The 27,550-nt window shown below is 44.1% G+C and overlaps 1 protein-coding gene and 1 long non-coding RNA gene across 5 annotated transcripts in view; one reads left to right on the forward strand and one right to left on the reverse strand.

Annotated features, from left to right (window-relative positions):
- LOC145722545 (uncharacterized) lies at positions 1-27,139 on the forward strand. 2 transcript variants are annotated; one of them, XR_014146876.1, is made up of 4 exons: positions 1-174; positions 23,279-23,391; positions 24,002-24,193; positions 27,009-27,139. It is a non-coding gene; the product is annotated as an uncharacterized LOC145722545 (long non-coding RNA). The 2 variants fall into 2 exon arrangements; XR_014146875.1 differs by lacking the exon at positions 23,279-23,391.
- The window catches only part of ADAMTS12 (ADAM metallopeptidase with thrombospondin type 1 motif 12), a 263,545-nt gene that overhangs the window by 50,115 nt on the left and 185,880 nt on the right, over positions 1-27,550 (reverse strand). For 2 of the 3 annotated variants that reach the window (XM_081825967.1, XM_081825966.1), the window contains exons 14-17: positions 19,952-20,072; positions 9,947-10,191; positions 8,082-8,220; positions 509-635 (exon numbers count right to left, since the gene is read on the reverse strand). In XM_081825967.1, coding sequence (XP_081682093.1) covers positions 509-635; positions 8,082-8,220; positions 9,947-10,191; positions 19,952-20,072 — 632 coding nt within the window. Of the gene's footprint in view, positions 1-508; positions 636-8,081; positions 8,221-9,946; positions 10,192-19,951; positions 20,073-27,550 lie in introns of those variants that run through there. The other variant, XR_014146874.1, reaches the window with a different exon arrangement.

Raw genomic sequence — 27,550 nt, forward strand, 5'->3', positions numbered from 1 at the left:
TCAAAAACGATGGGGGGATCCATATAGCATTCTCTTCAACATACCCTGAGACTTAGGCTTACCAAACAGACAAACACAGAACACACTGGCTTTGTAAGAAATACTGCTCTGTGGAGAGAAGATGTCCTCACTCACAGTTTTCGGTGGCATCCTACAGCACAGCCTCAGGAACCTGTAAGTTTCCCCGTACTTATTCTAATAACAAAGCCTCACAAGTCTCTTTTATCACTGAGCATTAGATTACTATTAAATCAGACATCATGCTTTTTTTTTTTTTTTAAGAGAGAGAGGGAAAGCGCTTGCAGGGCAGAGGGAGAGGGAGAGAGTCTTAAGCAGTTTCCATGCCCACTTCGGAGCCCAACTTGGGGCTCGATCTCACGACCCTGCGATCATGACCTGAGCCAGGCGCTCTCAGAGCCGGGCACTCAACCGACTGAGCCACCCAGGCACCCCAATCACACATCTTTCTAAGCAGACACACAGAGCTCCAATTCTTATCAGTGCTTACCTGGGCGGACAATCCTTTTCGTGGCACTTCTTCTGTTTCCCATTGGGCTGTGTTTCTGGGTCACAAAAAGTAGCTTTCACCATCCCGTGGCCCTTCTTCACGCAATGGGCAGTCTGGCGGCGAATACCTGGGGGTCGGGCAGAAGGGTTCACACATATTAAATCCTAAGCCCACATGCTTAGTGTCAGGGGAGGCCTCTGGCCATGTCAAGTGATCGTGCTTACGGCTGATGGGAAAGTTGTCCGTAGGGTGTCTGGTTTCTAAAGTGTGGATGAGGAATGGGGTCTCTAAGCCACCCATGCTGAGGCTGCCAGTGGGTGGAAGAGATCGTGCTTGAGAAGGACTACCGATAATACAGGTGGATTAACACATAATCTAACATATAGATTCTAATCTAGCTGTGGAGACAAGATGAACACATATACGCCAAATAAAAACAAAGTGAGATTTTAAATAACGAAAGCAGATATTATCACCAGGTGTTATAATACAATTGCTACAGTTTAATAAAGGAACAGAAAAGGTAAGGAGCTTTATATTAGGAAACTGAAAGACAGGAATAAAATTCAAAAGAATGTTATAAAGTTTGAGAGGCTATGTTTCCAAACTAGAGGGTTTGATAGCAGGGACTGATAATATCATTGCCCCCTGAGACCAGGTCGGTAATGTGAGTAAGAGGAGCACGGGGGTGGGGGGGGTGGGGGGGCGGGGCGGGGTGGCAGGTTCCACACGCAAACCAAGCGCATCTGTAAGCTGGGTTTAACTTTGGAAAAATAATAATAGCGAACACACCCAGTGCTTGCCTTGTCCCAGGCACTGTTCAAAACTGTATGTGTATACAAATAGACAAATATATATAGACATACATAAATATATAAAAATGTGTGTTACTTATTATCTATTTTGATATATAATAACCCAAACCTCACAACAATCCAATGAGGTCAACATTGCCATTATTCGCTATGTGCAAGATGAAGAAATGAGGGCACAGTGAAGCCACAAAGGTTGAGAGAGGAAAGGGACCACAGTTCTGCTAAGTAAGACATCGTTAGCAAGAGAGGTTAGAGGAGCGACCAGAATGTCACTGATGGAGAAGTGCACGGATAGTGAGAAGAGAGTCATCATGCATCTTGAGAGGGTAATGCTTCAATGTTTGATGTGAAACACTAGGGGAGAAGACCGAAGACTGGAAACCCCCCCCCCCGGGGGGGAGTCAGAGCAATCAGCTTGCACAAATCTTGGCGCCCTGAACTCTCAGGGCATCCAGGCCTTGAGTGGGCTCACTGGTGTACAGAATTCCCAAATTGGAAAGGCCACAAGGAACCCACAAAGCTGGTCACCGCCTCACTTCGGCACATGGAGGGGTTTCCCCACAGGCACGCAGCTGCAGGACCTGACCTGGAACCCGCTGTCCTGTTCGCCATCTCACACCACCTCCCATGAGTTGTTCCAGCCCAATCTCCTAGGCTGACTTTCATACTCAGATGCCAGAGATCACATCTCATCACTTAAAAATGTCAGAGGGAGTTGTCATAGAGTCAGCGAATCCTTTAAAATGAATCAACGATACTTCTTTTCAATTTTTTTTTGTTTTTTAAAAAAGATTTTCTTATTTATTTATTTGTCAGAGAGAGAGAGACAAAGAGCTCAAGCAGGGGAGTGGCAGGCAGAGGGAGAAGCAGGCTCCCCACTGAGCAAGGAGCCTGACACGGGGCGTGATCCCAGAACCTGGGGATCATGACCTAAGCCGAAGGCAGATGCTCAAACGACCGAGCCACCCAGGCATCCCTGAATCAATATTTTATTGTTAAATAAAACAGCATTTTCTTCTTTTGGAGAGACAGGCAACCTTTCAACCACTCAGGCTTTCTCAACTGGTAAGACTGTGTTATTCTTCTTTCATCATATAAATAAAACACTGTCAATAGCTGGAAGCAACGTTATAAAAGGAACTCCCATGGCACAAGGAAGGAGTCCTTGGATAGACACAAGCACCTGTAGAGATGTCTTAGACAATGTCAGTGGAATACAGGCTGAGGTGGTTGAAGCCAGAAACACTGGCGTGTACCTGCCGTGGTAGAACAAAAAAACAGAAAAGCTTAGGTACTTAGAAATTTCATGAAAACTTTGAGTAGTTTGGCAAATTCTTAATGTCAAAACCTAAAATGAAAACGTCAGGTGACTCTCAGAGGTTGGAAATATCCCCCCCAAAAGGCTTGTTTCTGCGTATGAATAGCAAAGATAAGTGTCCTTGCTCAATGCTCCTGACTCCAGAAGTAGCAGAAGGGCACAAAATATTACACAAAATCCCTGTTGCAAAGTTAACAGTATTGCACGGGTCAATGTGCTGGATCAGCAGCGAGCTGAACAGATGGACTGGCCAGGCAGATACCGTTGAGTGCATAGGGCAAAATTAATAACGATGTGTCAGTTTCTCTACTGGAATTAATGGTTTATCACTATATATTACTTGTAATTTATCTGACAAATACTCTCTATTTATGTGTATGATAAACTATATAAACTTCATTCCACAGCATATGCTTAAATCCATCTCAGTAAATGTTTCTATTATTTTTATGAAGTCTTAAATATTAAAAAAATCTTCCAGATATTGTTAGAGATCAGTATCTTCACTTGGTTGACCCTACCTGACAATTATAGTGGATGAAGCCAGATGGATTAGTACTGAGATTAATGCAATTTTAAAATAGTCAAAGAAGTATCTGACTCTGATTTTCCAAAGAAGTGAATTGTCTTCTCAACATCGGTATATGGTCACACATCAGGGTCAGATTCGAATGTGTGTCCCTATTTGTGATGCTCATGCTTTTTTTTTTTTTTAAGATTTTATTTATTTATTTGGCAGAGAGAGAGTGAGAGAGCACAAGCAGGGAGAGCAGCAGAGGGAGAGGGAGAAGCTGACTCCCCACGGAGCAGGGAGCCCGATGCCTGACTCGATCCCAGGACCCCAGGATCATGACTTGAGCAGGCAGACACTTAACTGACTGAGCCCCCCAGGTGCCCCGTGATTCTCATGCTTTATCAAGGATATGTGCACTTATGTCAAATGTATGTCAAACCTATGTCAAACGGTTATTCTGAGCTTTCATAATATTGAGGAAAGGTGTTCATTACAGCATTACAAAAATGTTTATAACTGCAAAATAGTGGAATGTATAAATAATTGTATATTTGCACAATGGAACAGTACACAGCCCTTTAGTGAATGTACTAGAGCTACTTTCATTGGTATGGATTTATCTCAAAAGCATAATACTGAGTAAAACCAGCAAGACAACAAATGATACATAGAGTATGATACTATTTACAGAAAGCTTAAATGCCTGAGAAACAAGATTTTTTAATGTATATGGCTATTCACATGTATAATAAAAGTATTTAACAACATGCATGAAAATAATAAATACTGGTTTCATGACCCTAGTTAGCTCTGGGGAAAAAGGAAAGGGAGTGGAGTCAGAGAAGAGCTCTTCAAGTATATCTGTGCAATTTTTTTTCTTTAAACATGAAGATTGAAATAAGCATGAGTAATAGTAAGATCTGAGAAAGCTGAGTGGCCGGTATGCAAGAGTTTGTTGTTACATTCTCCATTTTCCTTGGACATTCGGAACGCTTCCCAGCGACAAAGTGTAAGGCTAAAATAATACAGTAACAGTAAAAACAAAAACAAAACAAAGTGGTTGCTACTACCTGTTTGTAACTCTTTTACTATGGGAATCAATTTGGTAATAAGTTTCTTAATATTACCATCATATTTACACTCTTTGAACCTAGAAATTCCAACTACAAATTACACTAATGAAATCATTCTTTATATGGAATTGGTTAAAGACATTTTGCTTTGTCTTGCCAGGGAAATATAACACATCCATAAAAATGATAGCTGTGAAGATTGAGTAGCACTTGGAAAGTTACCCATGTTACCACATTAAGTGAAGGCTTGTATGTACATAAATACATCCATGTGCACACAACTAGATACGTCTAAGACTCGGAAAAGGATACTGAAAGGCAACAAAGTACAAAAATGCATATGCAGGGGGATGACTTTTTCTATTTTTAATTTTCCAGTAAGGTATTTAACTTACTTTTAAAATATAGGAAGTTTTTGCTCAAAGAAAATAAAACGACATCATTGACTTATTCAGTGTTTTGGGCAGTCTCCCATCTTTATATTTAGCCACGTGAGTCCTAGGGGAATATTAGCATCTCACCCTCTGTGTCTGACAGCAGGAAAGTAGAAATGCTGTCTTTCTTCTCCGTCAGAGGAAGGGCTCACTGTCACTCAAACAGGCAGTGGAACTGCGACTGGGGTGAGCACGTGGCCACTGTGGCAGCTCGCTGATAGTTCCTGTTAAGGTTGAACAACCAGGATGACATTTGCCCAAGCAGGCTGAGGATCAGGCTGTTATCAACACCAAACGCCTCCTTCACATTTGGTCAGGCCACTTCATTTCCTAGCTAGGAAAAGCCTGCACAAATCAGCCATTTATCTTGTATTCCTAGGCTCTGAAATATCGCATGTGTAATGCAAACAATTCATCCCATGCTGGAACAGAAAAGGGGGGGGGTTCTCCTATTTTGTGGAGGGACCCCTGCCCATCTGGACTGGCTGAGTTTTCCCTCCTTGGGGTCCAGGGACAGATGATTTAAGCTTGCAGCTACACCTGTACTTCGCTGAAAGAAGAAAAATGGGGATGAGAACTGGAAAAAGTATTGGTGACCACAGTCCCCATGACCTCATTTTCCTCGCAACCGCTCCTCAGGGAAATAGTTTTCACGAACCGATTTTCTGCGTAAATTGCTGGAGCTCCTCGGCCAGCCCAGGCCTCCGGGCAGTGGGGCGGGGCATCTGGAAATGCTAGAGCCGCAGCCGTGGGCCGCTGCAGCCGTGAACAACCACCACCGACACAGCCCCATCACCAGCTGCTGCCACACAACCCACCTTGGACCCTAACGGATCTCCAGAGGCTTAGGATTTCTAAACATCACACATTCTGAAACGAACATGAGCCCCAGGATTTCTAAAAGCTAACCCTTCTTGGTTTCTGTACTGAAGGAGGGGAAGAAAGAAGCTGGTTATACAAACGTCGTTCATTAGGTTGATGGCACATGACTCAGTGTCCGCTGTTGGACCTTTTTCCAGGACTACTTCCTGGGGCAGGGGGAAAGCAGGTGGATGAGGGGTGCAGAGAGAGACACAGGATGTGGGAGAGAAGCCCATGGCGGAGCAGACTGGGTTCCCCTGAACCCTTCACTCCTTCACTTCCACTCCCTTGGCTCCATCGCTGCATCGGACACTTGCCTCTTGTGGGGCCTTGGTTTATAGACAGTGGAGACAGACTCAAGGCAGGAAGTTCCAGAACAGACTTGGACATGATCCAAAAGGAGAGACAGAGGCGGAGGACTTCTCATCCGGTACTACTATTAAAGCCCCCCCAAACGAGTGCAGAGCCCCAGGTACCTGACAGGCCCAGACCCTGCCCTCCCAGGCCTCAGAGAATTCCATCTAGCCTGCAGCAGAGAGAACCAGTGCCCTACAAATGTCCCTGTGCTTGTCCACACTTCCTGGCTTCTCTCTGCAGTTACTGTACGCAGAGGACTAAGGCCAACCAACGAAAGGTGAGCAGAAATGATCTGTGTCACCACCAGGCCAAAGCCCCAAATAAGAGCCAGTCTGGGACACCTGGGTGGCTCAGTCGTTAAGCATCTGCCTTTGGCTCAGGTCATGGTCCTGGGGTCCTGGGATCGAGCCCCGCATCGGGCTTCCTGCTCAGCCGGAGTCTGCTTGTCATTCTCCCTTTGCCTGCCGCTCCCCCTGCTTGTGCTCTCTCTCTCTCTTGCTCTCTCTCAAATAAATAAATAAAATATTTTTTAAAAAAAGAGCCAGTCTGCCTCTTCCAATTCTTTCTTCTCCTGTGGGGCACACTGGGAGCCACACCTTTCAGATGTCTTAACTCCAAAATGAAGCTGGGCCACCCAACCTGCATCAGGCTTAGAATGGGTTAGAAATAGGGGCGCCTGGGTGGCTCAGTCGTTAAGCGTCTGCCTTCGGCTCCGGTCATGATCCCAGGGTCCTGGGATCGAGCCCCGCATCGGGCTCCCTGCTCATCGGGAAGCCTGCTTCTCCCTCTCCCACTCCCCCTGCTTGTGTTCCCTCTCTCGCTGTGTCTCTCTCTCTCTGTCAAATAAAATCTTAAAAAAAAAAAAAAAAAAAGAAGTGATATTCCGGGGCGCCTGGGTGGCTCAGTCGTTAAGCGTCTGCCTTCGGCTCAGGTCATGATCCCAGGGTCCTGGGATCGAGCCCCGCATCGGGCTCCCTGCTCGGCGGGAAGCCTGCTTCTCCCTCTCCCACTCCCCCTGCTTGTGTTCCCTCTCTCGCTGTGCCTCTCTCTGTCAAATAAATAAATAAAATCTTTAAAAAAACAAAAAAAAAAAGAATGGGTTAGAAATAAACCTACATTGTGTTGAATTCCTGAGATTCTGATTTCTTTATTATGGTAGCAGAACTTTGTCCATCCTGGGTGCCTGGGTGGCTTGGTTGGTTTAGTAGCATCAGACTCTTGATTCAGCTCAGGTCATGATCTCAGGGTTGTGAGATCAAGCCCCACGCCGGGCTCCATGCCCCTCGGGGAACCTGCTTAAGATTCTCTCTCTCCCTCTGTCACTCCTCTCTCTCTCAAATAAATAAATAAATCTTAAAAAAAATAAAGAACTTACTCCATCCTGACATGCTTAACAGCAAGGAATCTCTCCAATGTTCGATTTTATGAGAGAAAACTACTCTCTTCATAGATACAAATACTTGGTAAATTGGAGACAGAAAAAAGAACAGTGGGTGGGAATCAGGAGAGCTTGTTATGGTTTGGATTTGGCCATTATTTACAGTCTGCCTCTGGGTGCAGTGTTTGACTTTTGTAGAAGTCAGGTCCTCAACCAGGTTATTAAGTCTTTCTGTTTTGCTTTTTAAAACACATGTAACGGAGCACTGGGTGTTATATGCAAACAATGAATCATGGAACACTACCTCAAAAACTAATGATGTACTGTATGGTGACTAACATAACGTAGTAAAATAAAATTAAATTTATAAAAATAGATAAAAATAAAACACATGTAATACTGTATTGTATTCTTGAAAGTTGCTAAGCGAGCAGATCTTACATGTTCTCACCACACCCCGAAAAGGTAACTCTGTGGGATGATGGGTGTGGTGGCTGGCCTGATGTGGTAAACATTTCACAAAACACACGTGTACCAAGCCGTCCAGTTGTAGACCTTAAACGTACACAATGTTTTGTGTGGGTTATAGCTCCAGAAACCTGAAAACAAAACAAAGCAAGACACGCAATGTTTTTTTCAAACAAAACCTTTCACGAAGGACAGTATAAAGGGAAAACTGCCTCTGTCTTTAGACCATGACCAGCATATTTACTCCCACAGAGGCCCCTGGGCCACGTGTGTGGAAGGCTGGGACCTCTGGGCACCACCCGATGGCCCCTCGTGAAGCGGACATGGATTCACATACACAGCAGCTGTCGCTCACCTGTCCCACATGTTACACTGCACTCAGTCCAACGGCCATACTGCCAGGAATACCCCAGTTTTTCCACGTCGTTGGCAAGGCCATCTTTCCGGATTGTGTACTCATACTTGATGCCGGGGTTAGTCACCTGGAACAGCAGCTAAAAGGCAAAAGAAGGGTGACAACACTGTCATGACTTGATATTGCAGAACACCGTTGTGTGACTACACTACAGAATGCCCATCATCTTAGGGACGAAGGCATGCGTCAGAGAAAATGCCAACAAATGAACGTATCTCCACCTCTGCCTCTACGTCCACCGATTCATCTCTCTATATCTGTAGCTCTATCTACCTACATCCGTGTCTTTATCTCTCTATACCTCTTGTCCATTCGATCATTTCTTGGCTGAATTCCCACGGAGGTCTAATCCTATGGAAACTGCTCTGAGGGAATGGGGTAGCATCTTTTCCAACAACAGACTGGTGGGTCACCTTGCACTCTTGTGAACTTACTAACTTGGTGATTACGGGTAAGTTACTTAATCTCTTTGTGCCTTAGTTTCCCCATTTACAAAGTGAGGATAATAATAGCATGACTAATAGGGGTGTTGTGAGAGTTCAGTAAGTAAATAAATGTACAGTGATTCGCATGAATAGAATAGTGCCTGGCACGTAGTTAGCATTCTATAAACATTGACACTTATTATTGTTGTGGCTGTTGTCTTACGAACTCTTCTCCAGCTCTCAGGCTGGTTAGTTCCTTTAAAGCATATAGTTCTGGGGTAAAAATTGTCACGGCTTTAGCAAGGCATACCACTCTTGGGGCCTTCTCTTCAGCAATCTACTTATCACACGTTTATTTTTTTAAGATTTTATTTATTTACTTATTTTAGAGAGAGAGCGAGTGAGCATGCAAGCAGGGCAAGGGGCACAAGGAAAGGGAAAGAATCCCAAGTGGACTCCACACTGAGCACAGAGCCTGACACGGGGCCGATCTCATGACCTTGAGATCACAACCTGAGCAGAAGCCAAGAGTCAGACACTCAACTGACTGAGCCATGCAGGCGCCACTTACTACACATTTAAAATGGATTAATCTTAAACTTAGAGGTGATGGATTGGTTGCTCCTTGGGATCAGGGTTCCCGTATACAAATCCTTTGCCAAGCAGGCGGGTAAGATGTCAGGTAGACATTTATGAATCATAGCTGTCAAGCCTTGATTTCTGGCTTTTGTGAGTGCTCTGATCTCTGGCTCTGGAATCGCCTCCCTCTAACTTCTGAATATGGTTAGATCTGACTCTTTCTTGGGCCATTTGTCATCCCCAACCTGCCTCGTCTCTACTGGTATAATGATTCCACTCTTTCTCTGTGGTTCCTGGCCAACATGAAAGATGAATCACCCGTGTCTTTAAAGTGCACATACTACATTCTGATCCCCTCCTCCCCTAAGAGTTTCACAAAGTCAAACCTCCTGCCTACGAACAACCACATGATAGCATATGAAAAAAACATGTCAGTCCATCACCACTGCTGGAAAGCTACCTGGAAGCTCACGCCAGACTGACGTCGACTGACAGCATCCTCTGCACACCTGAGAAACAATCACCCTCAAATGAACAGCCTATGTCAATCATACTGGAAGCTGAACTCAAAACTCCCAGTAGATGACTTCAGGGCCCACGGCACTTCATTATCGGGGTTTCAGCAATTTCTAGGCAATAAAGGATTAACAGCACAAAATAATATCTTGCTTTCCTCCCTGCTCCTTGTTAAAAGAAGTTTTAAGGGTTCTTAATGAGTGCCCCCTAACAAACACCTTGGAAAAGAAACAGAAAGACCCTAACTAATACACACATGAGCAGCTGCCTTTGCTTCTGCATTACCTGGATCCACACCGACTCATTGGTGGGACCCGTGGCCATCAGTCTCTCCAGGTCTCCTTTCCTGTCATATTGGAAGGTGGTCCCCGCCAGCTTGTAGTTCCCATTCCACTGGATAATGAATCCTCCATTGAGGTAATATTTTTGGGGGTCTTCACTCCTGATGGCCAAAAAGTTTCCAGCTCCCTCAACCTCCATTACCCGTATGTCCCTTGCTCCTTTTGGAATCAGTCCGATGTCAACATAACCTAAGGAGAGAAGACACGATAATGAAAGAGGCACACTAGCTTAGCTGAACACAATCTGTTTCTGAGCAATCATTCATCCCCACTGTTTAGCGCCCTTGCCTTCTTCCTGGGTGGTCACTGGCATGAGCAGATGCACTAGTCACGGGGAATTTTAAAGAGCTTGGCCAGGAGTGGAATGCCCAGCAGCTCTGTGACTCAGGATGCACACAGTTTTGTGAGGAGAGATGAAACAAATGCAGACTGGACCCTGAAACGTTTGTGGTTGATCCAGCATTGACTTTTCTGTGATTTTAAGTTGATAGTTGATAGTTGACAGCCCCTAACTAGCTCTCCATTTGCATTTCTGCTCCCCCTTTTGTTGCTGCTATCAGATGAATCTTTTCAACATTGTCCCGGGTACACCCTTCTCCTCATTCGTCCTCACTGCCTGCAAGTTAAAGACAGACTCTTAGAAATCATCTAATTATAGCTTAAATTCATTAAGAGAATCCCTGAGGGAATCTTGGATTGATTTGCCACCTGGCGCTCTTGAATATAGCTTGTGATGAGAAACTCAGCTCGCTCTGAGCACAGCCTTTTATACTGCTGGACAATTCTCTTCATTAGACAGGTTTTTTTCTTACTTTTTATGTTTTGCTGAAATATGAACTTACATTCTACTTTTGTGAAAAAGCACAGAGGGCATCCGTTTAAAGATGGCGATCAATTCTAGGTATAGTTCTACCCTTATTTACTGGTTGTCATGGCAGGAGACATGCTGGGGACAAAAGGAATTAACACATAATGGTTTCCTCCCTTTGGCAGACTCTGCGCTGAGGACCTTATGCATTTATCCTATTTGTGCTTCTTAAGAATCATGACCTCATAAATGTGATAGAATGGAAAGAACATGGCCTTTGGGGATGACATGCAAACGTGCCAGGGCAGGGGGGTCAGAACACGTGAGTCCTAGTTTCTGCATCATCTTGAGTGAGCTCTATGGTGTTCATTGACTTATTGACTTCGAATGTCATCTGTACAATGAAGGGGCTCCAACAAGATGATGTCTGACATCCCTCACAACTCCGATATTCAATTGTTTTTCTCTTTTCCAAGTGAAACATTCCTTTTTCTTTTAACCTTCCCATACAAATGCTGGCTTTAAAACCCTGATCATCCTTGTCATTTTGCACTGGAGAGATACTAGGTTTTTCAACCACAAGCAAACCTTCATCTCTGTCACCTGAAAGTGCCTCAACCGTTTCTTCTCCCTGAGACACTACAGTAGTGGGGAGTCCTGGGGAGCTCAAATCCTAGGGCTGGCCAGCAGGTACGATTTGCTCAGAAGCTCAGGCCATACCCTCAGCTCCATTTTTCAAACTGGCAGCTCTCATTCAGCCAGACCAAAATGCAGGTCTTGTAGTATTTGATTCAATTCCATTTGGCCCTTACAATACCTGCCTGAAATAGCTGATTAAACCTACAAATTTTTTAAAAAGATTTTATTTATTTGAGAGAGAAAGAGAGAGAGAGAATGTGAGCAGGGAGGGGCAGAGGGAGACGGAGAGAATCTGAAGCAAGTTCTGCGCTGACCATGGAGCCCAATGCCGGGCTCGATCTCACGACCCTGAGATCATGACCTGAGCCGAAACCAAGAGTCAGACACTCAACCGACTGTGTCCTAAAACTACAAATTTATAACTAGCTCAGGGAAAATATTTATCACGTGTAATTGAGGCTAATACAATTTTCTGAAATGCCTTTGGAGTGTTGCGACCAGCAGCCACTTTCTGACTTGGGATGTCGCATGCCTTCTCATACCAGAACTCATTCAGGAAAATCAACTGGCATGAAATATTGTGGTGACCACCTTATCTCCTTTGTTTACAGACAAATAACAAAACAACCCCCCCGCCAAAAAAAACCAATGAGAACTAAATGGAAAAAAATCCAAAAGAGTTATTTTTTATCTTTCACTTAAGAGAGAAAATCCAAAATTAGAAATGTTTATCATGGCAGATTCTTCCAAATTCAAATGGGAGGTACATCAAATTAGAATAAAAGTTTTCAGTGACTATAAGTGCTGCTTCTGAACAGTTTACAGACAGAAGATGTAAACCGAGACAGATTTAGCCATGAGCAAAAGTAATGCACATTTACAAATATATATATTTGTAAAAGAATATCTAAGGGGAAGCCAAAAAATAAAATTATGGTAATTTGGAGTTAAAAATAACCACAATATATCCACCAGACTCCTTTGCACATGACCATAAAAGCCCACACTTTAGAAGAGGATAAAATGAAAAGTAAAAATTTCAATTTTCCTTCATCTCCAGTCCTATGTTCCAAAGACAATTACAGTGAATAGTTTATTTGATTTCTCTTCCAAAATCTTTGTTTGCATGTATAAGCACATATACACATATTTTTTTAAACAAGTGGGATCATATTACATGAACTCTTCCAACTATTGCTTTTTAAATTTAATATACCTTACATATCTTTCCATATTTTTTGAGCATTTCAACAACAGCAAAAATGACATAAACCCATTTATTTAACCAATCTGCTATTAATGGACATTTAATTGGAAATGAATGGCTACCAACATTTCTGCTTACCAAATGAGAAAACTGAGTTCCCATGAGAGGAAGAAATCTATGCCACACCACACACCTAGGTGGAAAGTACATATACCTATATCTAGGGTTGGCTAACGAACTCTTAAAATCGCGTTCTTAATAAAAAATGTGGTTGGTAGAAAGAGATTTAAAAAATCCTGAGTATCTTATCCTCAAGGGTCTTCTTTACAGAAATGAGAATCTTATTTAAAAGTAAGGGTGGAAAGTCTCTTAGACATTTATTCTGTGTCAGAGGAAGGCTTTCAGGGTTGGTAAGACTATCTCCAAAGTGTTAAGAATGGTGAATTTTTCATTCATAAAATCACTTCTCTCCCACCTTCCCTAGTAAACATTAGTCATTTGCACTAGTACTGGGGCAATACTGGGAAAACTGGGGAAGTAGGAAAATGTAATCTTGACCTCAAACAAGGAGTCTGGGCCCATGGAGACTCACCTGGAGAAAACATCCCATCACTGAGTCCTGAGCCCCTTGAGCTGAAAGAATACTCAGGGCCTCTGGGGATGGGGCAGAAGACTGGCCTCACTTCGCAATTATCATAAGAGCTACAATAGATTATTGGTGCTAAAGTGCATCTTATCCAACGGTTCTTTGTAATCCACCAGAAAGGATTTACCCAGTAGCGTATGTGGTTTCCAGTCTGTCACTTCTAATAAAAAATGTGCTCATAAAGAGATCATATTAGTAACCCCAGATATCTTTTTAAAGCTCATCTTTTTAAAAAGATTTATGCTGTCAGTTCGAGGTGAGCAAAACAATCCTCACTGTGGGCCCAACTCTTATGGTTTAATGTGAGGAGGCTCCTCGGAAAAGCCAGTCCATCTTCTGATGCTTGCCTTGACAGCAATGAGAAGTCAATGTCAAGTTCAGGTACAACCCTGCATTTGACCCGCTCCCAAATCAGAGGAAGGAAGAATTATGTACACATAAATGTGTCCGGCAGATCTTTTGAGAAGTCCAAGTGCCATGACCTACATTGAGAGTTTTAGCTTCAATTATTTCAAAAAGCGGGTTGTAAGGGCACCAGAGCCTTGGCACATGCAATGAGTAACCACAACCCTCTTGCTAGAGGCCAGAGGAAAGGAGACACGGAAGAGGGAACAGATGTTGACAGGGGCTTCCTGACCCTAAATGCTTCTGGGACAAAGAGTGGCAGCCCGGAGCTCTCTTGATAAGAAAACTGTCAAGTAGAGGGCCCAGTCCCTCTTCTTCCCTTCCCATTCCTTCCAACCTGGGATTTCCTAGAAAACATGACCTAGGACAGTCTCCAAGTAAGGTGATATTCTGGTTTCAAGGAAGCTACATCCCTTCTTCTTGCGATGCATTACCTTCTGCCTCGGACTTCCTCTGAAATGTTTTCTTATAAGATTCTCATCCTGTCTTTGTGGACTCATCTCCTAGCCCTGGGCTCCCCTGTCCCAGGCAGTTGTGTGTGTTGTTGGCAAACCATTCTTCTTGGACACTGACCTCCTCGTGTCGTTCACCCACCTGAAATCACACAGCAGACCCTATTCTCTCTTAAGCCAATAGCAAACTGAACCTTGCAGTGTAGCATGGAGACAACCTTGTGTCATGAAGCCATGTCATCGGTTCCTAGAATGTCTCTTCCTTCTCACTGCCCAACCTGTGTTGTGAGGTGTTCTCGATGGGTTCCATTCCTTCATGAGCTTCCTCGGTGTGTCACAGAGACTAAAAGTGGCCCCAAGAAAAAGTTCAGAATCTGCCTCATTATGGGATTAAGATAGCAATCTTAACATAACTTGAAACTGGTGTCAATTCCTAACTCTAGGTGAATCCAACCAAGAAGATCAGTGGCAGAGACTAGGGAGCTACAGCTGGAAGAAGGAAGCACGTAAACATACAGGCTCGAGAAGTGGGTGGGTATCCGGGAGGTCAGGTTCGAGCATAATCCCAGGCAGTTGCTTCTTTCACTACATTCCAGGAATCTCCTAAAGATGTGGATACCAGCAGCAAGGGTTTCTAGAAGAAACTTTCTGTGCCCTTCCTCTGCTTTCTAGACTGCAGATTTTTTTTCATTGTGAAAATGAAATTGTGACGTATATCAGAGGAAACTGAATTAATTTAAATATACCAGGAGAGTTACAATAACTCTATGATGGGCATCAAACCCACTAAACAGATATGCAAGTGTATTTAATATATATTTCATAATATTTAATAAGGAGAAAAGATATTAAAATAAAAGTCTGAGCACATTCCTGTTATGGTGAAATAAAGGAGGTAGGATGCAAGGCTGCCGGTTTGGGCAGTGAGGTAAGTGATGCAATTACCTGCATGAGAGTCCCGGGGCACTCAGAGAATGGGGTCGCTTTTTCCCAGCACCAGATGAAAGCAGCCAGTGTGAGCAAGACCAGGACCTGGTTTAGTGGTCACTGGGTCTGGCATTAGTCAAGTCTGGAGACGCCAAGCAAGGCCAGAGGAGTCAAGAGTGGTCATTTTAGGAAGCCAGTGAATTAGTCCAAGAGGCTAAAAACTGTCGGGTTTTAACATTTAAGACCAAGGTAGGTGAGGCATACAGAATCAAGGAAATTAGGCAACAGGAAAAAAAAAAAATCCAAGCCTGAGGAACAATGGGTCAGTGTTGTAGGCCAAAAAGAATGGGCTACAAGAGTTTGGGATGAAGGTCAATGTTGTGGGTAACAAGCCCAGGGTGCCCTTGGAAGAACAGAGCTTAATGCTCTACCACTTCCTTCTGAACCAGGCTCCTCATTTAAGTTCTGCCTCAGGGCCACATGGCAGAGTGGAGGCCAGGCCTGTTACCTGGACAGGGTAAGGCAGAGAAGGCAGTGGAAAGAGTCATTTTCTTATTCGTCATTCTATCCCCCATGCCAAGCACAAAATAGGTACTTAATGTTTCTCAAGTAATAGAGTGAATGAATAAATGAATGAATGATGATATCTGTACACAGTTCACTGTGTTCTGGACCTAAGTTCTTTAATTCCAGACACTTCTACTCACAGTAACCATGGCACTATCCCAAGAGGGCAATTCTTTTTTCTTTCTCCAAGAGAGGAAATGGAAGCTATTCTGGAGGGTCTACAAGATAGTGGACCTTATGTTCCCCAAGTGTGACACTAACTAAAAGGCATGATGCTGCCATGTGACACACAGTGTCAAATCTACTAAATGAGTTCCTCTTCACAGAGGTAGACAGGGACTTAGTTGTTGGGACAGTCCAAGAAGGCCATGGATAAAGATACCTTCTCCTGGAGACTCAGACCAATTTCAACACTTAGGTATCAACAAACAAATGATCAGCCTTAGGGCTGAGGGCAGCGGGAAGATAAGAAATACCAGACAGGGCTGAAAGGGGCCTCACAAATGGAGGTACAATGGGGTGATTTCCCCATGGTCAATGGTAATCTAGATCAGCACCTGGTCTCGTTTCCCAGCCTATTTTAATTCCACATCATCCATCATCCTCCCTCTTTCTTAGGAGCACTCACCAAACCAAACCAAACCAAACAACAATAAAAAAGAGGAAAAGGGACTTGGCTAATATTTTATGCTTCCATAGTCAAAGGGAGCAGCAGTGAGAGAGGAGGAGAAGCTGGGTCTGACCACCATGTGCATCTCTAATGCAGACTTCTCCACCTACACTTTTGTTTTAAACCACTCTGTTAAAAGAAAGCCACAAGCCAAATTAAATAGGAAGGAAGAAGAACACAAGTAGACGCATGGATCAGTTAGGCTATGCAAAGTTTGAAAGAGTTTTGGATTCTTCTAGGTGACTGATTACATATTCCCATTATTTCCTAGTCACAGAGATGACCTTGCCTCAAGTGCTAGTGCTACCTCTTGCCCAAGTTCACTGTTTTTCTGGTGTTGTCTGATGGTTGTTAACTTCCCTCAGAAAGGAGACACTGGGTTTTCTCTCAAGGTCATGGTTGTGATAACAAGGCTCTGGAGATCTGACGCCTAAGTGCCAGGATAATGAAGCCATCTCCAACCACAGCCCCCATGTAACCGACTGCAGAAACATACTTGCTCTGGAAGAATCCTCCTTCAGGTCTCCCCTCATATCACAGATTCTTGAAGGTGCCTTGACCCGGGAGATGAAGTTACAGTGGGAACCCCGCAAGCCAATCACTGCCACCCACCAAAGAAACCATAGTTCTTCTTTTTTATTTTTTTAAGAAACCACAGTGGAGGGTGGAGACACAAGGAGAAAAGAATACTTCAGGATATGCACAAGAAGGGGAAAACTCTGAGATTTATGTCTTTGGGCCACAGTAAGAAAGTGACCCAAACCCAGTATTATAATATTAGGTTTACAATATTACAGTTGCAATACTGTACCAATCCATGGTAAAACAAAAACAACCAGAGCTACAACACTACAGCTAAGCCAGCAGGAACAGGACCGCGCAGAGGAAAAATATCCAATATTCCATCAACATAACTGTAAAACAGCTAACGACTTGTCTCCTTTATTGTCAAAGGGATATGGAATCAACCTTAAGAAAACCTTTTTTCATTTGCATTTATATGAGCGCTCACTGAATACCTCCTACAGATAGAAATAACATTTGCTGACTTGGGGTTGGGCAGGGTGGTGACAAAGCCTAAAAGACAATTCACCCCTCAGTTTATAACTGCACTAGAGAGAAAGAATACAACGTAAGGAGAAGTAAGGCAGCATGTGAATACGTACAGAAAACAACTAACTATGCCTTGGGTGTCTTCAAAAAGAGGATGTTAAGTTCCCTCTTTTGACTTTGGCCTTTGAGTTAATCAATCTGCCCAGAGCCATCTCATTCCATTTCCCATAGTTTTGCAGTATTTCTTGGTTTCACTCCTATTGTGGAGTGGTGGCAGCCAGGGTCTTTATGACGTATCTGGCTTTATTAGGCATGCAGCAAAGGTGGGATCTGCCTGGTGGGTAAAAGGAACACAGACGACCCTGCTGGGTGTTAACAGAGTCCAGAGCGAGATCTGGCTGGATTTCCTCACCGCGCTGGGGTTAGCAGTGCCAGAGAGCTTTGAGGCTTTCTCAGGATACGCACAGTCTGAAGTTGACACCCCTCCCTGGGTGCCAAGAGCCAGCAGAAGCTCTCTGGGAAGCAAATGGGAGAAGAAGGACTGCAAATCAAAGGCACGAGGGATGCCAAATCTTCGGTGCTGGGCATGTGGCTGGAGGCATTAAGGTCTCTAAGGCAGGGGTGGGGGTGGGAGGGAGGCTCCAGATGCTTCTCTTTTCCCCCACTCCCAAGAAACCAGAGTAGAGTCAAGAATCCAGAACTAAAGCCCAGTTTCCTAAGGGCTTAGTTAAAAGGTTAAGTGGTGGACATTTGAGAATGAAAACTGCTTTTCAAAAGAGTTACCATAATGTTGGGAGCACAGCATATGTGAGGGCGAAGATATGAACTCCCATAGATAAATAATAGGGAGAGCAAATGTAGAAACGTGATTTTAAGGGTGACTTTATAATCCAAGTAAATAAGGTCACATCTAACTAACAGAAAATATTTACATAGCATCTTTATAAGACTGAATAAATATTAGCTATTTATTTATCATACGCCTAAGACACACTGGGTTATCATTCACATTCCAAATAAGTGATTCAAAGGACACGTGTCATGCATACAAAAGCCATCAAATAGACATAAATATAGTCCTTCAGTGATAATTCTAAAAAGCAAGATAAGCATTTCACTTTACAATTTAACCTTATTAATTCAATAGTCAAAGATCAAAAAATAGGGATGAAATTAAACAAATTCAGGTCGTCCACTGTGACGTGTCCTGGGGGCCAACAGGGCATTTAATCAATGCACCTGGTACTCGAGGGCATACTTAGTAACTTCATCCTGGGCAGTGAGCATGTCTAAAAGAGAGGCACTGCTTTGTCGGGACCCAGGAAAAGGGTGGCCCACTACATCTGGGAGTCCCTGTCACTTCCCGCCCCGGGTAACACTCCAGTGTAGACACCGCCCCTCTTTCCTCAGGCCCTACCTGGGGAGTGCACAGTGGACTCCCTACTCTCAGCATCTGCCTTTCTTTGGAATCCGGAGAATTAACAACCTAACTGCCCCCTCCTCAAAGTAGCCTCAAGCAGTGACCGGCAAGAGTTGGCATATATGGTCTCAGCTCCTTCACCCCTTGGGTGGGAAAATTCCAATGTACAACTTCGACGCTGGCTCCTACATAATGGTCACTGGCTTAATGACGCACCCTTTCTTGGCTCTCCTCCTTTCCCCATTTCACTTCTTGAATGCCCTACTGGTGTTTTCCAGGATCCCCCGACTCGCAAGTAAACTCTTGGTTCCTGAATTCTTGTCTTAGTGTATTTCTAGGGGCGCCTAAACTTTGATACTCCGAGCTGTCTTCATCATCTCTGGGCCTAACTTAGCCTCCTCCCAAGACCGCTTCAGCTATCAATCACTGCTGGTGTCAAGGGATCGGCAGTTTCAACTGAAGACAAACAGGCAGGGTCATGGCTACTTCGGGGTGAGGGTGGGCTCTTCATTCCCGAGGATTATTAGTAGCCCAGAGCCGCACAAAGTAGAAATCTTGTGGAAGGTCATCATGGGAAAGGAACAGCAGAGCATGGGTCAGGAGGGGACGTCAGGTGGCAGCCGCCCCCTGGGACACCATAGGGTGGCAGCGGGTGGGACCCCCTTCCTGGGAGAGATGGGGAAGAAGAGCAAGCCCAAGCCACCTTGCCTTGCCTCTCCTTTGTCCCTGAAGGTGCACTCCGAGCCTTCTGCCTTGAAGCCCACTGCTGGCTTCTCTGCCCTCTCCCTGAGAGCCCGCCCTGTGTCTACACACTTCATGACCGGCTTTTGAGCTCTGTCTCCCCCAGTTGAGTTTGAGGTCCATTCCTATACCACTGGCTTCAGCCCCGGGTGCTCTCCCAGGAATGACACTCATTCCCGTTCCCGGGGACAGCCCCCAGGCAGTGGGAGACTTAAATCCCTGTGCAGTGGGAGACTTCCTGTAAGTGCCCAGCAATCAGCCCCATTCCTAAACCTGTCAAGGAGCCCTTATGCCTTTGTCTGGAAGGCTACGTCCCTGCGGAGTTCTTCGAAAGTTACAATCTGCTTTAAAACACAGCCATCCATCTTGCCCTCCATTCTCAGTCCCCTGCCACTTCAATTATTTGTTTGTTACCAGATCCTTCTTTCTGTTTAAACATCTTCTTCACGGTCTGGCAGGCAGAGCCGTCCCCAAGGCACACCCCGCAGCGATCCTCCGTGGCGTTGGAGCCGATTTCGTAGTCACAGCCGACCATCTGTGGGGAAGAGAGGCTGAGGGTCACCGACACGGACAGGGGACCCCACACCCGCCTTCTCCTTTTCCCCTTCACTCTTGATGAGATCGGGGCTGGGGACAGATACAGGGACAAACGGTTCCTGTCCCTGGGGGCAGCCAGAGGAGTAACCACAGCATCCACCGATGGTAAAGGCACACTGAGTGGGCCTCTGGTTTCCCCTGAGTCACAGGCGGAACTGAACACCGTTCCAAACATTCAACATTGAAAATGTCTTGGAATCAGAGCTGCTGGAGCAGTAAACCCCCTTCTGATGTGCAAACCTCATGTCCCCTCGTCTCTGGTGAGAATTCCCAGGGATGATGGAGTTACTCCACCTATAAAGTGGTGGTCCAATCCCTTGCCGCGCCTCCCTGGCGTGATCCCTGCCTCCTGTCTGAGCACAGTGGGCGAGCCAGTGGCCACCGAGAGGAAGGGCTGGCTCGATGCTGAGACTCCGTCAGTCCCATGAGGGGTGACATCTCTGACCTGTGGACCATCACCTGATGCTCTGCAGCCTCCTAAGACCCAGCCCCCACTGCACCTCACACGTAGCCGTATCCCAGCCATTGTGAGCTTTCTCCCGTGAGCCGAGACTGACTTCGCCCATGCTCTGGACAGGATCCCTTCCCAGGGCTCTGCCCATCGGCCTTTCTCTGTCACCTTCTTTCCCTCACCATGGATCCTTCTCCTCAGCCAAGTCTTTCCCACCCGAAAATCCCCATGCTGGGAAAGGAGAGCAATTAAACTGGGGGTGTTCAGTAGCATCAGAAACCAAAAAATCACAACACTTAGACAGAAAGTCACGAAACACATGAGCCTCCCCTGGAGGTCTTTGTTGCTTGCTCTCTGGCCAAAGAGAAAGGGAAACTGGACCATATTCTACTAGTCAGACTTCCCTGCTTACAAAGAAGTGTGCCTATGCAGTTTTATTTTTATTTTTTTCTCCTTCAAGGATAATTCCCTTCCTTGTTTTATTTTTTATATTTCCAAGTTTGTGTTTTAATCCCATTAGAGTTAACATGCAGTGTCCTATCAGTTTCAGGTGTACAGTAGAGTGACTGGGCACCTCCACAGAGAAGTGGTGCTCATCACATTTCCTTTCTTATTTTAGAGCCAACTCAAATCGACTGAAAGGAAGAACAGTTTGGGTTTTTAAATACACCCTCCCTCCACCAGCTGAACAGAGAATTAATGGCCGGTGACAGAGAATACCTCCATTCCTCAAACTGTCTCTTTAGGTCCAAGAATTGTGTTACGTGACCCAGTTGGGAAAAAATAAAGTGCTAAGAGATTTTAAAAAAATTAATCATGCTAATCACAATAAGAAAAAGAAACTGTCTGGATGTGTACTCAGTGGTCACGAGTAAAATGTCAGCCCTTCACGAGTGATATGTTTACATCAAGCTTGAGCATACTCTGATAAGCCGATCCTCACAGGTCATACCCCCAGAGACTTTCATTCCTTCTCTCATTTGGGATGAGCCAGGGAATCAACTGGGAGACACAGTAAAGTGTTTTTTCAAATCTCTACCAGAAGAGGATAGATACAAATGTGAAGAATAACGTTAAGAAAGCCAGGAAAACAAATACAGTGAGCCCATCTTTCTTCTCCAGCAGTATCTGTCTGCATACTTGGGGCTGGAGGTGGGGGTGGGGGAGGGAGACAAGGCATATTCACTGTCCCACAGCAAATTAGGGGGGTTCTTGTAGAGGCATCACCTCAACTGCTTCTCCCATCAGCGGCACCCAGCATAAGCAACAACACTGCATCCAGTGTCTAACACGAGACCTAGGAAGACATAAGCCAGTCCCCCTTGCTGCACATAAAACATAAGGGCTCCCAGGGGAAAACAAGCAGATGTCACTCTGCTTTTTCATGCCATGTGCTCTGGCAAGGGGGCCCATGACAATACTGTCTTTCCGCCTTCAGCAGAATCAGAGGTGGCTTTCCCGCAGCTACCAAACGCGGACAATGAGTCCAGCAAGGGTCTCCTCAGATGGGACTCCTCACATGCCTGACTGCCACTCCAATGAGCAACATTAAAAAAAAATAATTTAAATTTCCCATTGTATAATTTCTTTCTTTAAAAAACAGCTTTATGGGAGCCTGGGTGGCTCAGTTGGTTAAGCGACTGCCTTCGGCTCAGGTCATGATCCTGGAGTCCCGGGATCGAGTCCCGCATCGGGCTCCCTGCTTGGCGGGGAGTCTGCTTCTCCCTCTGACCCTCCTCCCTCTCATGCTCTCTGTCTCTCATTCTCTCTGTCTCAAATAAATAAATAAAATCTTTAAAAAAAAAAATAAAAAACAGCTTTATTGGGGTGCCTGGGTGACTCAGTTGGTTAAGCGTCTGTCTTCGGCTCAGGTCATGGTCCCGGGGTTTTGGGATCGAGCCCTAGGTCCAGCTCTCTGCTCCGTGTGGAGCCTGCTTCTCCCTCTCCCTCTGCCTGCCGCTCCCCTGGCTTGTATGCACTCAGTCAAATAAATAAATAAAATCTTTAAAAAAAATACCTAAGGGACTTCTGTGAGTCCCAATTTCCTCATCTTTAAAAAAACAAATTAATTAAAATTAAAAATTAAAAACAGCTTTATTGAGGCATAGTAGATATAGAAAACACTGTCCACATTTAATGTGAACAACCTGATGAGCTTGGATTTACACAAATACCGGTGAAACCATCACTTACCATCAAGGTAAGAGGCATAGCCATCCCCGCCTCGCAGCTCCCTTGTGACTCTTTCTGTGTGTGTGCTAAGAACATTTAACAGGGGATCTAGGCTCTCAACAAATTTTTAAGTGTACTATACAGTATATTAACCACAAACACCATATCCACAGTGATGTCTAGGACTTGGCATCTTGCCTGACTGAAACTTCATACCCATTGAACAATAACTCTCCACGGTTCCCTCCCCTCAGCCCTTGGCATCCCTGTTTTATTCTTAGCTTTTGTGAGGCTGACTATTGCAGATTCTCACGTAAGTAGAATCATGTGGAGTTTGTTCTTCTGTGAGGGTCTTGTTTCACTGAGCATAATGTCCTCCAGACTCATCCCTATTGTCACAATGGCAGGATTTCCCTTTTTTTAAAAGCTGAATAATATTCCATAGTATGGATACAACATGGTATATACCACATTTTCTTTGTCTACTCATCTGTTGATGGACGTTTGGGTTGGTTTCATAGGTTGGCTGTTGTAAATACTGCTGTAATGAACATGGGAGTACAGATATTTCTTCAAGATCCTGATTGCAATTCTTTTGGATACACACCCAGAAGTCCCACGTCTGGGTCATATGGTAGGTTTTATTTTTAATTTTTTGAGGAAACCTCCATATTGTTTTCTATAATGGCTGCACAATTGTACATTCCCACCAACAATATGTAGGGTCGCCATTTTTCCACATCTTCAGCAACACTTATCTTTTGGTTTTTTGAAGACAGCCATCCTAACAGGTGTGAGGGGATATCTTATGGTGGGTTTGATATGTATTTCGATGTTCAATAGTGTTAAACACCTATTCATATACCATTTGTATGTCTTCTCTGGAGAAATATCTATTCAAGTCCTTTGCTCATCCTTTTAATCGGGTTGTTTTTCTGCTATTGAGTTGTAGGAGTTCCTTACACATTTTAGATATTAACCCCTTGTCATATATATGGTTGCAAATATTTTCTCATTCTGTAGATTGCCTTTTTATTCTAATGATTATGTCCTGTCAGAAGCATATCATCAATTCTTGACCCTGTCATTTGGACTGAAGTGCACACTATCTTGAGTATTAGAGATTTCAGGTTCCAGGCTTTCATCCAGGCCTCCAGCTCTGTTAGTGAATGCGTAATATGTATTCTTAGCAATTCTCACATTTTGCTTATGAGTTAACACTGTTTTACTTTGTAAATTCTCAGGGGACGGAGAAGAACTGAAATAACAACTGGTGCCAAGACCCGATCCACCTAGAATGTCATCACTGCTCCCTATAGCCCCTCGGCAGAGGTAGACAACGGAAGTCTGCCTGGTTCTAAGATGAGACTTGTTCTTAGCTGGTGAAACTCCAAGTGTAATAACGGGGCAGAGTTACGCTTCCCTGAAAAGAACAGGTAAATGATACTGCCATTTGATAAAAAGGCTGTCCTCACCATAACTTTGAAGGTTAGGATCTGGCATTCTGGAGAGAGATGTGGCCCAGACAAACTGATAAGGGGATGTTCCACAAATCACTGAAATGGCCAAAATGGCCTGGAGAGAGAGCAAAGCAGGTTCAGGACAGTTTCTGAGAGAAATGAGAGAGGGGAGCTCACGTAGGACAGGTAGAAAGATATCACGTAAGGTGGAGGACTAAACTGGGATTCACAAAGTTGATTTTTTATTTTAAGATGTATGCAGTAGGCTGAGCCTAAGAGCAGAAAGGGGTTGGGGTGCCTGGGTGGCTCAGTCGTTAAGCGTCTGCCTTCAGCTCAGGTCATGGTCCCAGGGTCCTGGGATCGAGCCCCGCATCAGGCTCCCTGCTCATCGGGAAGCCTGCTTCTCCCTCTCCCGCTCCCCCTGCTTGTGTTCCCTCTCTCACTGTGTCTCTCTCTGTCAAATAAAATCTTAAAAAAAAAAAAAAAAAGAGCAAAAAGGGGTTGATCGGGTCCAGGGTCCTGGGGTGAGAGGTGGATAAAAGGCTAAGAGAAGTGTGGGAACAGCTGATGCGACAGATCAGGGCATCCGGGCTGCTTGGGAAGGAAGTGAAGCCAGAGCCATGCTGACTGGGAGAAAAGGGGAGAGAGAAGAACCTGAAACCAAGAGCTGGTTCCCAGGAGAAAGGGCTGGGGGCAGGCGTGGGAATACCTGCCCGTAAGTTTACAAACTTATTCCATGTCCTGCTTGTGATTAAAAATGGGAGATAGGGGTGCCTGGGTGGCTCAGTTGGTTAAGCGTCTGCCTTCAGCTCAGGTCATGATCCTGGAGTCCCAGGATCGAGTCCCGCATCAGGCTCCCTGCTCAGCAGGAAGTCTGCTTCTCCCTCTGACCCTCACCCCTCTCATGCTGTCTCTCTCTTTCTCTCTCTCTCAAAAATAAAATCTTTTTAAAAATTAAAAACAAACAGGGGCGCCTGGGTGGCTCAGTCAGTTAAGCAGCTGCCTTCGGCTCAGGTCATGATCCCAGGGTCCTGGGATCGAGCCCACATCGGGCTCCCTGCTCAGCAGGAAGCCTGCTTCTCCCTCTGCCTGCCACTTCCCCAGCTTGTGCTCTCTCTCTCTCTCAAATAAATAAATAAAATATTAAAAAAAAATTAAAAACAAACAAACAAAAATGGGAGATAGCCTGAAAAGTCTAAGTTTAAATTTGTATCTTTGATAAACAAGTTTAAGAGTTTAGTACATCTTTTTAAAAAAATGGAGAAGGGCAGCAATAGACAGTTTACCTCCTAGAACAAATTCAGTTCTGAGCAAGGCCTGCTGACTCTCTTGACAATGGAATCTGCAAATCTAACAGGCCAAAATGATGGCAAATATCAACATTTCAAAATAGCTGAATATATGAATAAAATCAAATTCAATGAATGTTTATGTGAAGATAAGCAAACATATTTTCATATTCACAAAGAAGATGGATTAGACACTGCATACATATTTTTTTCTGATGGTGTATCTTTTTATTTCAATATATGTTCAATGCCCTTTGAAAAAACTGTAGTAAATGAGTAAGAAGACTAACAAAGCTGAAAATAACCACAACCTAGATCCTTGGAAGGTAAATTGTATTTAGGCTATTAAGACAAATTTGATTTGACATAATTTTTCAGCTTAAAATCTTGCTCAATGTGGTAAAGAGAGAAAGTGGGTAATTACAGCTTCTAACAAGCCCCAACTGGTTTCCAAAAAGAGGAAGTCAAGCTGAGAGACTCCAGCTTATTCTATTAAGCTGATTTAATTGGTGTCAAGAGAGATACCCAAGATCCCTTATGTTTTGTTCAAAGCACCTGTGTTCTCCATCATACGCTAAAGATACCGTCTCTGTGCTTGCAAAGGTGTTTAGGTCTAACAGAGAATTTTAGCATCGCATTCATTTCTCAGTGATTGAGGTCCTCAGCCCTAGCTGCATATGACAATTACCTGGGAAGTTTTTAAAATGTCAGTGCTCAGGCCCCGAATCCCAGAGGTTCTGAATTAACAGGTTTGAGATAGAGTCCAGATATCACTAGTTTTTAAAAGCTCTTCAGATGATTCTAATAGGCAGCCAGGCCTGAGAACCACTGCCTCTGGACAGTGATGGGGCTGTTTTGGCCTGAATTAGCTAGATAAACCTCTTCCCACTCTGGAGAACAGATCTAACCTCAATACATATTAATTACTTCTGGCTCTTTGTAGCTACAGTGATGATTAGTAATGAGTCTGAAAGAGAGTTTTGCCTGAGTTCTTACAAATGTAGAGTATGATTAGGACTTGCTTGTAACTCACCCATTCCCGGGAATTGTCATGTTGCCTCCTATGCTTTGGTCACTATTGGAATAAGTCAATAGGCAACCTCAAGGTGATAAATGTATCTTTCCGGGGCAGTGAACATTTATGGGCAGGAGCTTTCCATGACAGCAATTTAGTCCAGTGGAAAAAAAATTACGATAAACATTTACAAAAGGAAATAAAATGAATTAGAAGTTTATTGTGTGTCAGGGGCTCTGTTAGGAGCTTAACATAGATGTCTGTCTTTAATCTTTTGGACACCAACTAGGAAGTTACATTAACATTCCAATTTTAAGAAAAGAAAACTGAGTCTCAGCAAAATATACAGAGTTATACAATTGGTACACATCGGTATTAAGTTCAGATTCTAGAGCCTGAGCACTAACCATTGTGCTTTCCCAACAGCTAATTAGAACTTTTATATAACTTCTCCTTCATTGATTAAAAACACCTTTTCTTTAAACAGAGATTTATGCCTGGGTGTTGGATCACAAAACTTGTTCATCAGTTCCTTGCAAACTAAACGGCAAGCACCGGAAAAGAGTTCTTCAATGGTTTTGCATATAAAAGCACTGACAAATCAGGTCTCAGTCATTTCTGAAAAGGTGGAGTTGATTAATGGAGTCAGTGTGGAAAAGCTAAACAGAAATCAGAAGACCTGGCTGAAAACTACCTGTCATGCCATCTCTCTTCCTAAGGTGGATCATGTTGGTAATCAATGGAGAATTACATGTAAAAATGCTTTGCACAAAACACTACGCAAACTATTGTTAATTTCAGCTTTTTCTCAAGTTTAAGCACTCTGCTGGCAAGTAACCAATGAATAATTTAATACCACAAAAATAATCAGGGTCGTCTCTTCCTAACAATTCTTCCTTTAAATTGCTTCTTCTTCAATTTGACTCTGTTCTAATGCCTAAAATGATATCACAGAAAACATCAGTAAGTCAAGAAAGAAAGACCACAGCAGGAGGGAAAGCATTCAGTTCCAAACTGTTGGCTCTGATC

This window comes from Leptonychotes weddellii, chromosome 7 (assembly GCF_054177405.1).
Source record: "Leptonychotes weddellii isolate Sample4059 chromosome 7, ASM5417740v2, whole genome shotgun sequence".
NCBI classification, from domain to species: domain Eukaryota; kingdom Metazoa; phylum Chordata; class Mammalia; order Carnivora; family Phocidae; genus Leptonychotes; species Leptonychotes weddellii.